Genomic DNA, 12,955 nt, shown 5'->3' with positions numbered 1-12,955 from the left:
GGCTTGATATAGGTTACAAACAGCAGTGAACACCTCAGAGAGGGAGGAGATAGGAACTACAAACAGGTGACAATCCTAATAGGGAAGGAGGGGAAAAGTGAAAGCAAACAAAACCACATGGCTAAAAAGCACATGGTCACAACACAGGGAAAGAAACAGGCACAGTCAGACAGGAAACTGTGACACCGTGTGTTCATGAATAAAGGAAGAGACTAAACTGAAAGAGGGAGGTGCCATAAACACGTCTTCCTCGTCTCTGCGGTTCATTACAGCTTATAAGCGTGAGGAGAGCAGTGAGTGAGTCTCTTAACTCTCAGAGCCAATATATTGACTTTGCTTAGTTTTTTTGTTTTACTCAGGATTCATTCCTTCATACTTTCCTGGTAAAGTTTTGCCTGACCCTCATATTACTGGCAGGTAAGCTTTTACATTTTTAAATCCATTTGTGTGAACATAAAGCTGTAAATACAAACTCTTTATAAAATTATGATTATGATGATTATGATATTCTCATCTCAGGGTTTTTTTCCCCCTATTTGTATATATACCTGTAGATAGGATCTGGTCTATTTATTCTTCCTATATGTCTACACCCATTTACGGTTACTGTGTAGTGTTGTGTGTCTGCTACTGGCTGCTAAATGTCCTTCGGGATCAATAAAGTATCTATCTATCTATCTATTATATACATGAATAGACTGAGGCAGCGGTAGATCAGCGCTGTTCAGTTCCAAGTTCAGTGGATGTGTCTGAGCAGGGAAATGACCAAACTGCTGGAAACTGGTCCTCCAGGACTGTAGTAAAATATGCTGAACTCTGAGCAAAAACATGGTTAAAAAAAAAAAAAAACACATTACAACTAATTAAATGCTGTATTTTCTGCTTTAATGTTTGTGTTTTAAACTAAACAAATTTCCACGTAAACTACTTCACACTGTTTTAAAGAGTTCTGAGTGTTTAATTTCATCTACAGATCTTTATCAGCAGTGCTTGTTTGCGAGTTTGAGAGTGTGAGGTCTCTGTGGTTTTCTTTTTAGCATAATAGTCAACTTGCGTGTGTGTGTACGTACACATGCTCTGTTTCCTGTAGCAGTAGCAACAGCATTAACGCCCCTGCTGAACTGCCCCGCTAAGATCAGCTTTTGCTGCTAGCTGGGTTCAGATGGTCTAAGCTGGTCTTTGGTGGTCAATCTGGTTGATGAGCTGAATTTACAGTGGGAAAAAATTAAATAAAAAAACAAAGCTATCAAAGGCTCTAAGTACTTACATGACATGCCTTTTTCAGGGAACAATGAATTGGTTACCAACTTACAGCTGTTCAACGGAAGTAAATTAGGCTTGGAAAGTTCATGCAAACAGTTGCTACAGGTGGCCCAGATTCTGTTGATTACTTACAAACCTTCTGTCTGGAGAACAGCAGCGCTGGAACAGACTGAATTATTACACCTTCTAGGGCAGTATTTGGACACTGTTATAACCTCTAAAGATGCAGGTCTTTCCTGACAAAGAACATCAGAGTGTCAGTGAGTAGTTTCCTGCACCATCAATAGGCACTTAAAACTGGAGAAAACTCTGACAGGAAGAGGCCTGACAGCCCAAAAGCCCAAGTTTCAGTTTCAACTGTGAATAGAAGACTTTGAGCTGCAGGTTTGACTGATTGAGTAACAATAACAGAGCCACTGCTAAGATGGTCAAATAAGAAAAAGAGGCTTTCCTGGGTCCTGCAGCACCACCAGAACTACTGAAGACTGGAAGGCCTGATGGACTGAAGAATCAAAACTTAGATGGTAAAACAGGGGTTTTGTTTGGAGTTGAGTTGGTGAAAGGTTGGTTCCTCACCAGCTCTCAGACGTAGTCATGAGTGTGATAGTCTGGGGCTCTTTTGCTGGATCCAGAGTTGGTGACACAGAATGACTATCATCTTGAAACATAAGGGGAGCAGAACAGTGTGGCTATACCAATAGTCACACATATGTGTAAAGAATATGACAAGCTAGATGATGATGGGAATGTTTCAGATATTGATTTGAGTCTCTGCAAAGATCCAAAATACAATGAGGCTCATTTTCTAATATCTTCCAAGTTAAACATGTTGTAGAGAGCATTCCCAAGAAAAAAGTCTACATCAGATTTCTGATGTGAACTGTCCACACCTTTGTCAAATTCAAAGCAACATCAGGTCAGTTTCCATCACTCTCCCAGCCTGCATTGTGTTTAGAATAATAAAAAGAACAAGAAAATAAAAGAACTTCAAGACAAATGCTGCTTCATTATAACTCTTTCTTTCTTTCTTTCTTTCTTTCTTTTTTTTCTTTTAGTGCAGCCCAGAAAATGTCCACCTTCAGCCTCAGCAGGTTGCGCTTTCAGAGCTGCTTCATATTATTGCTGTCCATAACCTTCACTGTGTCTGTCATCATCTATGTGTTTGGCTTCCACACCGAGTTGTCCAAGGTGTGGTTCCACAAGTTTGCCAAACTAATCAGGTTCCAAAAAGTCAAAAATCACACACTAATAAATATGACTTGTCTCACAAGACACAACGTGACAGACATGCTCAGTATGGAGTCCATGACGGCTTTTCCATTGAACGAAGCGTCATCCATCTGTTACCATGAAGCGTATCCACACAACTACGGCTTCATCATAGACGAGCCCGATAAGTGTGAACAAGAGAACCCGTTTCTGGTCCTCATGGTTCCAGTGGCTCCACACGAACTGGAGGCTCGCAACGCCATCCGGAGCACATGGGGTAATGAACGCGTTGTACAAAACAAAAACATCACGGTGGTCTTCTCGCTGGGTCTGCCTGGGATTGAGGCTGAGAAACAACAGGAGGAACTAAGGCTGGAAAGCCAGCAGTACCATGACCTCATCCAGAGTGACTTCATGGACACGTACATCAACTTGACGATAAAGACCATGGTAATCATGGACTGGCTGGCCACACGTTGCCCACAGGCATCCTATGCTATGAAGATTGACTCTGACATGTTCTTGAATCTGGAGAACTTGATGAGCTTGTTGCTGAGACCTGATACTCCTAAAGAAAACTACATGACGGGAAAGGTTATGTGGAACAGACCAGTCATCCGGGACAAGAACTCCAAGTGGTATGTGCCAAAGGAATTATATGATGAAGACTACTACCCAACATACCTGCTGGGGATGGGTTATGTCTTCTCCAATGACCTTTCAAGGAAGATTGTTGAGGTTTCGAAAGAAATTAAGCCTTTTAACATAGAGGATGCATACGTGGGTGCCTGTGTGGAACAAATAGGAATTTCACCTTCAGACCCTCCCAATCCCTTCCAGTTTAAGGACTATTTTAGCGGTAAGTATAAAAGAGAAGAGTTTGCCAGTGTGATCACCACCATCCTTCACTCCCCACAGCAGCTGATCACATTCTGGCAGGACCTAAAGGGCCCACATGAAGGACTTGAAGGAAAAAGGTGAACTTAATGTGACCTTCTCTAAACATTTGAATGCACATGTCCAACTGTTCAGTGTTTCAGTACTTTTTGCACAACTTGCTGTTCTCACCAAGCACAATGTAAAGCATCCAATGCAGTGGTGTATAAGCAGCCACTGGACTCTAGAGCAGTGGAGGCATGTTCTCTGGAGTGACGAATCACTCCATCACAGACTTCTCCGTCTGGCAATCCGATGGACGAGTCTGGGTTTGGCAGTTGCCAGGAGAACGGGACTTGTCTGACTGCATTGTGCCAAGTGTAAAGTTTGGTGGAGGGGGGATCATGGTGTGGGGTTGATTTTTCAGGAGTTGGGCTCGGCCCCTTAGTTCCAGTGTAAGGGACTCTTAATGCTTCAGCCCCAAGAGATTTTGGACAATTTCATGCTCCCAACATTGTGGGAACAGTTTGGGCACGGCCCCTTCCTGTTCCAACATGACTGCACACTAGTGCACAAAGCATTTTGAAACTGCCACAAGACTTTCCTTTGAAACTTGAATGAGCACACTGCTCACTTCAGCCGAAACCAGAAGATGGAGATGCCAATCCGGGATCGATTGTAATGAATTTCCATAGCTTCCAGACTAAACAGTACATTTTGAACAAAGCATGGCAAGAAAAGCACTTACAAGAGCAACAGAATCACCATGGACTATGACTACTCCCCAACGCTGCAGAGGAAAAGAGGCAAATACACAAACATTAAAAAAGGCTAAAAACATCAAGTTCCAAAATCCATATCCGTCCATTTTGAAAGTTTATGCTGATAGAGAAAAGAAAGTCTTTAATTCTGCCTGGGAAGCTGCAGAAGGTCTGTGAGGATTGGGTATTACACCAAGCTGTCTGACGATGAGCGGCTTGAGAGAGAGAGCTCCATGTCTCGGGATGGGCAACCGCACTTACAAGAAACTAACATGCTTGAGTTGAACGCAGGACTATCCAAGAATATGAAAAGCCTCATCGGTGACCTAAAAGACAAGCACTAAACTGGTGAGAAACTGGAGCGATGTTTCTTAAATAATGACAGACTTTAAATGTATTTTTAATGCTTTACCAATGAACTGTCACTGCACTCATTGGACGTTGGGGACAGTCCAGTTTCAGTTCAGTTCAGTTCAGAGTCTGTAGCCGCTGAAAAAACAACTGAATAATCTCTGGCAGTCCTTATCCAGGTAAAAATAGGAGGTGCTGGTAGAGCATAGCTGCACTATCCAAGTATTGGTCCTGAGGACAAGAAGCTAAATAAAGGAAAGTAAATATGATTAACCAAAGTGTGTGGAGTGCTGGGTGTACTTGTTATCTGTGGTCTGGAGCTTTTCTCTGTAGTGCATTGTGTGGCACTGAGTGGAGCAACAGCGCTTAGTTAGAAAAAGGAACAACCTTTACAACATGTCAGGGTGGTGCAATGACTGTGTGGCTATGAGATGCAAGGCTTTGTTGCTGTTGTCAGTTATGAGAAGCTACTGTGCTTTGCCAATGAGGAGCAATCTACTAGTACTGTGTCGTTTGTGAGCCAGCACTTTATTGTTGAACACTGGGAACCTCGCTTTAAAAAGTTGCTTTCTAGACTTTTTTTGGCTGTTTTATTGGGATTTTTAAGTTAAAAAGTTAAGACAAAACAAATCGCTAGATCACAAAGCTGTAGCTGAACTCTGTAGCAGGACCCTTCTCACTGGAACATTATGAGTCTGCTTTTTAATCTAAAAACCTGCTACTGTTTTAGTTTGGGTGCATTTAAAATGGTATAATGCTATACTACATACTGCATTCTGCTCTACTATATATTGTAAACTGCATGCTACTCTTCATAGTAGTATATAGTACAGTATACAGCAAAAATGTGTGCTGTACTACAGAAAAGCGCCACTACTAGACCGTCACCATTCGGGACTGAGCCAATCAGACCTCAAGACCCGCCTCATTTTCCTTAGTCCCCCAACACTGCTTAGTATCTGTTCCTAGCCACTTTTTAGCTCTGTTGTGTTCAGGTCTTTAGCAATATGGATATAAGTAGTTCAACCGACATGCCTGCCAAATTTCATACACTGACAGGGTGGACGTTTTTGTTTTCTGCTCATCTCCAAAGCCATAAAATAAGCTAAAATCTGTGTGGTGAACCAGGGTGGTTTCAAAAGATACCTCACTTTTTCCTATTTTTGCTATAAGCTCAGTTATTTTGTTTTCATTGCAGATGTAGTTGGTAATATGAGCTTGTCTGACTGGATAAAAAGCGGTGTGACTTCACACATGAGCCTCAAAAGCCAGTGCTGAGCAGTTTGTTCGGTTGAGCCCAATTTTTGTAAGTTACTCTTTTATTCACGTTGTCTAGGCTGTAAGTTAACTTCATTCATTAGGCAAAGTAAGCAAACTCGCCTCAAGACCAGCAGAGAAATCCTGGGGTTCTCAGTGTTGCATACTCGACATACTAGCAATTTTTAATGCTTGTAATTAAGAAAAGGACCGTAATACATTGAAATGACAAACGATTAATATAATACAAAGGTTATCATAATTTCTTAACAAAGAAAATACATTTGTGGGTTTATTTTGTGGCCATCCTGCTATTTTTTTTCGCCTAACACTCCATTAGGAGTGGGTCTCTGAAAGACCTCTGCTTTGAGGGCCAAAAACAGTGATCTAACGACTAGAAAATGAGCTGTTGTTCACAGAAGACGAAATGAAACACATTATGCGAAGACTTAAGGCTTAATTTATCACAGGTGTCTTTCACAGAGCACAGAAAATTATTCTACATCGAGAAAAGAATTTAGTACACTTTTAAAATCAGTGTAGGTGTAATGACATGATTAGTTCGCTGGGTGGCAGCAGTGAGATCACTGAAATTGAAAGCAGAGTTCAAAACATGCTAAATATATCTGTTGTGTCTAGACTCTAGAGGAAGAGTGGGACACAGAGGCACTCGCCACGTGGAAGGGTTGTTTTCCTTCTTTCTTCTTTATCTATATCAGTGGTCTCCAATCCTGGTCCTGGAGAGCTACTTACCTACAAAGTTTAGTTCCAAACTTTTTCAAATAAGCCCCTTAAGTCCTGCCCCTTACTTAACGCTAATACTTCTAAACCAGCCAATCAGGGACTTGGGAAGAGGTCCATTATGTGGAGCAGGTGTGGCAAACTGAGGTTGGAACTAGGCTGTGCAGGAGGATGGCTCTCCAGGATCAGAGTTGTAGACCACTGCTCTATATACACCAAGGTAGGGGTTCTGAAACAGTGGTTAGTGAGTATAGATACTAATTAGCCTGTCAGCCAAGACATCTAGGTATTGTTTATTATGGTGTTCTGAGCATGTCAAATGAATCTAGCAATAATTAACACCATACAGCACATACATAACTTTGAAAATAAATAAATAAATAATAATGGAACCAAGCCGCAGGGACAAGGTGGGCATTTGGCCCACCACTTTTCAGAGCACTGGGGCGACAACCCACCACTTTTTCACTGAGTTCAGGCCACTTTCGTCAAAATGAGAATCTCTGCTTTCTAAACTGCACATCGTGGTAATGTAGACACACGAACAGAGAGTCAAACTAAGTGGCAGAACCAATCAGAATATCCATTTTAGCTGGGAGACCAAAACGGTAAAACCTTCATGAGCTCATGCTGAAGTCTGAAGAGCTGCGGCTCACTGATCCAGTAAAAATGCACTGGGCCACAGTTTATATTTCTACACTATGTGAAAGTACTAAAAGTCATATTTCTAAACTGAGTGCTGATTGGTTACAGCTCTGATGCCAACCAATCAACAGAATCCAGTTGCGTGCGGATAAATCAAATATTTTATTATTCACACAGCCAAAACGTGGTCAAAGAACACGCATGGGTCAAAACCAGAAAACAGAAAAGGATCACAATGGTGATCGTGACACTAGGTGAACAAAGCCAGAAAGGCAAGGCAAAAGACTTGGTTGGTAAATCAGGCAAAAAGGTTCAAAAACACTGATCAGAAATCCAAACTCACTCATCCATGTCTTTATGGATCTGCTTTGTGCACTGGTGTGCAGTCGTGTTGGAACAGGAGAGGGCCATGCCCAAACTGTTCCCAAAATGTTGGGAGCATGAAATTGTCCAAAATCTCTTGGTGCTGAAGCTTTAAGAGTTCCTTACACTGGAACTAAGGGGCCGAGCCCAACTGCTGAAAAACAACCCCACACCATAATCCCCCCTCCACCAAACTTTACACTTGGCATAATGCAGTCAGACAAGTACCGTCTCCTGGCAACTGCCAAACCCAGACTCGTCCATTGGATTACCAGACAGAGAAGCGTGATTCGTCACTCCATAAAACACGTCTCCGCTGCTCTAGAGTCCAGTGGTGGCGCTTTACACCACTGCATTCCATGCTTTGCATTGCACTTGGTGATGTAAGGCTTGGATGCAGCTGCTCGGCCATATAAACCCATTCCATGAAGCTCTCTACGCTGTTCTTGAGCTGATCTGAAGGCATTCCCAATCGTTCCACTTTGTTATAATCCCACTGACAGTTATAATATTTAGTATTCTGTGGAATATTTAGTAGCATGGAAATTTGTCTGCATGTTGGTGAGTGGATTAAAACTGTCTTCACTGGTTAATGACTGTGCTGGAACATAAGATGAGATAAAGGCTGATCATATAGGGTTTAAACTTCATGTTAATATGAATCTAATAACTAGGTGAAAAAAGTATTAATATGCTCAGGCCAAAGGAACAATACTGTAGATTTACATCTATTAAACTCATTGGTAGGGTAATCGGAAACCTAAATGCATTATCGTTTTAGTCCACAAGACGGAACTGAGAGGTCTTTTTGCTTCATGGTGAGATCAAAGGTCTCTATCAGTGATGAATAGACAGTGTAGTGAATAACAGCTTCACTAAATATAGAAACATGTTCCTTTATCTACTTCATTATTCTGCTTTACTGCGATTAAAATATCCATAGATTCATAACATGTCAAATTCATTGGACAAAAGTTTTCTATAAAGGCACAATACTCAGTCAGAAGTTGAAGTACGTGAAGCTAAAACTTTATTTAACAGAACTCTTTAAAAGTCACAGTAGAATATTTGCTCTTGACCAAAATAAAGAAAGATCCCTGGTAAAGAGTGTTAGATTACTGACAGAGCTCACTTAGAGACTGGAATTTAGCTAATTATCTGCTAATTAAACTAATATCTAATGATTATCTGCTAATAAAACAGTGTGATGGGTAAATGAATCTGTCTGCATGTCTAAAAAGCACTAACAGACCCTCTCAGCACATCTTTCTCTCTCTATCCTTCTCTTTCTACCTGCATTCGTCTGTGTGATGGAGCAGCACTGCAGTTAACAGTGAGACCTGCGGACGGACACTTTGATGACCGTCCACACGGACTGGTTAGCTTTATTAGCATTATCAGCTAAAGCTAATCTCACTGCGTCAGTTTTAGTGCAGTGACTATGAGAGAACATCGTGCTGTTAAAGTGATTTGACCTTTTGTTACTTCAATCTTTAGTCCACACAGTGAAAAACAACAACACTGAAAAAAACACAAGTAAACAAATTGTGCATAATAATTATTTATTGTGTAAAAATGATAAACAGTTTTCAGTGTAGAAATAATTAAAAATAATGAATGTTAATAAGTTTATGAAGAATATAAAGACACTTTTAAGAATAATAACATGTAGACTGGGATCAGTAATAATACATTTTGTTGTTCAGCATTTTATGCATTAAAGCTCAGGCTGTTTCCTCGACTAGTCGACTAATCCTAGTATTTACAGGCGTCTAAGTTTCTACTAACCACATTTATTTTGATATTTATGCATTTGCGTCCGAGTCCGAGCCCCAGATGAGCAAGCCAGCGGCAACAGTGGCAAGAAAAAACTCCCTCAGAGCAAGAGGAAGAAACCTTGAGAGGAACCAAGACTCAAAAGGGGAACCCATCCTCCTCTGGTCGACACCGGACAGCAGAACAATAATACAACAGGACCTATATTTAGATTTGAAACTGGTGGTCTTGCCCTGCACACGCTACTAATAGTAACTGTTCTCTGCCTACTGCTAAAGTTTAATAGTCTAAATCAAACCAACAGCTGATTTTAAACTTTTCATTCAGTAATTTGGGAATTTTGAAGATTTATTTCTTACTAAATGTATAAATTAAAAAAATAATTATTTATTTATAGTCATTTCGGTTCTGAGATCTGACTGTCACAAATATGAAAGATTTATTTTTTAAATAATTCTCAGTTGTCTACAGCTTTCTCGGTCATTTTCCAGTCTTTTACAGCTCTCTCACTCTGGATACATCTAAAATTTCACGGTTTATATTATTATGAAATTATATTTCAAATCAATTATTACAGCTACAAATAATATAAAGTTGCATAGCAACATAAGCATTATATTATTTTATACATTTACCTGCAACAAATGTAGATATATAAACAAGAACACAGTGTATTTAACGTAAAGCAGCACTTAGGAAGCACCTAAAGCTACTTGAATGCTAATAGTGTCTCTGCGTGGAGAATCTTTAGCTAAATGTGAGTCAGTCAGTCAGTCATTCTGTTAGTCCATCAGTCGGGCAGTCGGTCAGTCTGTCAGTTTCAGTCCAGGTCCTTGAGGCGCTTCAAATCTGTAAAACAAAAGGTAAACAAGGCAACATCAGTGCATCACATTCAGTACCCAACATTACACGTGTAACCTCCTCCAACTTACCTGGTTCTACTTTATTTAGAGAGCCCCCAGTAGACAGACATGTTAAAATGACCTGATGAAACTCATGTTTCTCAGCAGTGTTGGAGGTAGATTTAGGATTTAGTTGCATCTGCAGAGCATCTACAGTGGGCTATCCAAATAATTTGATACCACTCAACCTAACCTAAACACGACAACAACAACAACAATAATAATAATAATAATAATAATAATAAAATAAAGAGTTATCCTGTTCATGGTTGTGGCCTCTGAGGGTGTTTGGGGACGGGCTCTCCACTGATGTCCACTTCAATCAGAGGAGCGAAGCTTCTCAGCGTTGGTGAACTGAAGCCCTCAGAGAAGCCGAGCTGTCCATCAGGCCGCTCCTCCGCTCTCAGAGTGGGACAGCGGAGTGTCTCCCACAGGCGCTCCTTGATCCTGAGGCCAAGCTCCCGGCTGTATGGACGTGGGCGACCAGAGGCCGTGCTGACCATGGAGTCCACCACAGAGTGGTAGATGGCCTGGTACTCCTCTACGGTGTGACCATGGATCAGCAGAGGGAAGGAGCTCTCCTGCAGCGCTGCCTCCCTCTCCCTCCTCTCTGCAGTCTGAATCAAGAAGAACAACAAGACGATTCAACACCTGTTAACTCTAAAGCTGAGTTACTGAATTTAATGCACATTAAAAAAATGAACTTTCCACATCAACATATTTTTTATTTTATATACAATGAAAGCTCAACTAAGAACTAAACTGAAGATTACATTAGTAGTGCAGAACATTAACAGATTATTTATTTTAGCACAATAGTATTTGATTTATTACAGACAATCCATCAAAATATAGTCCAGATTCAAGGGTGCAGATATTTTTGGAACAACTAGAAATAATCATAAAAATCATACCACAGACTGACCGAACCAAATGCATTCGTTTTAAACGGCCCATAACAGCGTACATCAAAACAAGGCCTTAAAGGGGAGCAGATGATAGAGAGCTTAAATTTAAAGCGTCAGAAATGGCTTCTTTAATGTTGAGCTTGTAGCTTCCTATTAATCCTTTGAAAGCTGTGAAGTCGCTCAGATCAGCACATTAGAATCATTTATTCATTCATCTGCAGCAAATCTGTTTCATATTACTGAAAACACCGACTGTGATCAGTAGTGTATGAGCGCCTCTGATGTGTTAAAGAGCTTCATTAGATATGATTGTACCTCTGCTCTGAGGGAGGAGAGCTCCTGGTTCCTGCAGGGTTGCTGGGTCCTGCAGTCCGGTCACCGTCTCCTCCCTCCGTCCGCTCCGTCCCTGTCAGAGATGGATAGTAACTAGTTATATTTACTCAGTTACATGTTCCTCAGTAAACCTTTGATTGGTTTGTACTTCAGTGAGTCGGTTTTACTTCTACTCAAGTATATTTGTGAGGAAACGGATCTACTTTTTACCCAGTTCTACTTTAGACGTTCATATTAAGTTACTAACTCACTTTTTGTGTTTCACTCTGTTCTGTTGGTTCAGCATCTGCTCTGCTGTGCTGTTACTCAAACCTCTCACTTTCCAGATTTAGCATTTTATTTTAGGCCAAAAGGATCCAAAAACAGAAGATCAGCGTTTAACAAACTTCAGTGCTGATAGATGGTGAATAAAAGGAGCTACATTTTCAGACAGCGTCTCTACTAACTTGGTTCTTACAGCCTATAAGAAAATATCAGAGGAGTCGTTTCTAGTAGGAGCCAGTTTTTACTGTAGAACATTAGAGAATGCATCATTACACATTTACAGTATTAAACTGTGCGTCTAAAATCACTCTAAACACACCCTACAAAATAAAGTGATCTTGTTTAACAACCAGCTCAACAAATAGCTAACAGGCTAATCCAGTAACATTCAGAATTAAACTCCAAGTTTAAAGATTTATTAAGAGATTTTACTGTAAAACAAACAAAGTACGGAATATTTTAAATCTGTGACTTGCCAGCTTTAAAAGTCAACACTATCATAAATAAGCATTAAATCCAGTGTGGAAAATGAAGGTACATCATTAGCTTGGCGCTAACACCGCATAAAAATCCCATAGGCATGCTAATAGAAATTAGCTTAATGCTAGCAAACAACAAATGCTACTTCCAAAGTAAATGTTTGTGTATTAAATGCTTCTAATTAATGAAATGGGGATGAATGTGTGATAAAAACGGAGAAGCTCAGGATCTTAGTGGAGTATTTCTGCTCTGTGTTAGAACAGACTGTGCTTTGTTGGGGAGATGAGAGTGTAAAGAAGCTCCAGGGCTGCTGTGGAAGAGTGAAGCTCCACATGAAGGACACAATATAACACAGTTACTTGTTGGGACTGTTAGGCTACTCCACCCACCACTGGACGCTGTAGCCACACGCTGAAGCCTGGCCTTCTTCCTCCTGCGACCTGTGACCCCAGATGTAGCTTCTCCCTCCAGCACGTAATCCCTCAGTCGCTTTGTACACAGTGTCACAGCGTCTTGTGTGTTGAAGGGGATTCATTGTAATAAAGCACAGTGTTGTCAGTTGGACCGTTCTAATGAGACAAATGTAGCAATTAACACGAATGTCATTGAAAACTTTAAAAAACATAACATACGGTTTTAAATGAAAAGGAATACTTTTGACAATCATGCTCATAAATAAAGTAATATAAGATATTCATCAGATATTTCAGGTTTAAAACATGGATAGTGTTTTTTTCTTTAATAGAGATGTAAACGTCTCTGCCGCTCCATGAAAGTCTCCACAGTGAGACCCAGAAACAGATTCATTTATTCAGACTCAGCAAAA

The 12,955-nt window shown here is 40.6% G+C and overlaps 1 protein-coding gene across 4 annotated transcripts; it reads left to right on the top strand.

The window, feature by feature from the left end:
- Positions 1-285: 285 nt before the first annotated feature.
- Positions 286-12,716, top strand: LOC108436607 (beta-1,3-galactosyltransferase 2-like). 4 transcript variants are annotated; one of them, XM_017713205.2, is made up of 3 exons: positions 286-417; positions 2,319-3,331; positions 12,393-12,716. In XM_017713205.2, the coding sequence occupies exons 2-3, from the start codon at positions 2,332-2,334 to the stop codon at positions 12,413-12,415; spliced, it is 1,023 nt and encodes a 340-aa protein (XP_017568694.1). In that variant the 5' UTR covers positions 286-417; positions 2,319-2,331; the 3' UTR covers positions 12,416-12,716. The 4 variants fall into 4 exon arrangements, with proteins under 4 accessions (XP_017568694.1, XP_037390434.1, XP_017568691.1 ...); XM_037534537.1 differs by having other exon boundaries at positions 12,388-12,716; XM_017713202.2 differs by having other exon boundaries at positions 2,319-3,449.
- The last annotated feature ends 239 nt before the right edge of the window (positions 12,717-12,955 follow it).

This window comes from Pygocentrus nattereri, chromosome 25 (assembly GCF_015220715.1).
Source record: "Pygocentrus nattereri isolate fPygNat1 chromosome 25, fPygNat1.pri, whole genome shotgun sequence".
Lineage (NCBI taxonomy): Eukaryota > Metazoa > Chordata > Actinopteri > Characiformes > Serrasalmidae > Pygocentrus > Pygocentrus nattereri.
The sequence above is the reverse complement of the archived record's forward strand: the minus strand, read 5'-3'. Positions and strand labels throughout refer to the sequence as shown.

Excerpts from the sequence above, each read along its gene's own strand:
- LOC108436607 (XM_017713202.2), top strand. The coding sequence starts at position 2,332 with ATGTCCACCTTCAGCCTCAGCAGGTTGCGCTTTCAGAGCTGCTTCATA. Across the intron at positions 3,450-12,392 it reads GAAGGACTTGAAGGAAAAAG|ACTGTGCTTTGTTGGGGAGA; the intron begins GTGAACTTAATG and ends GTGTTAGAACAG.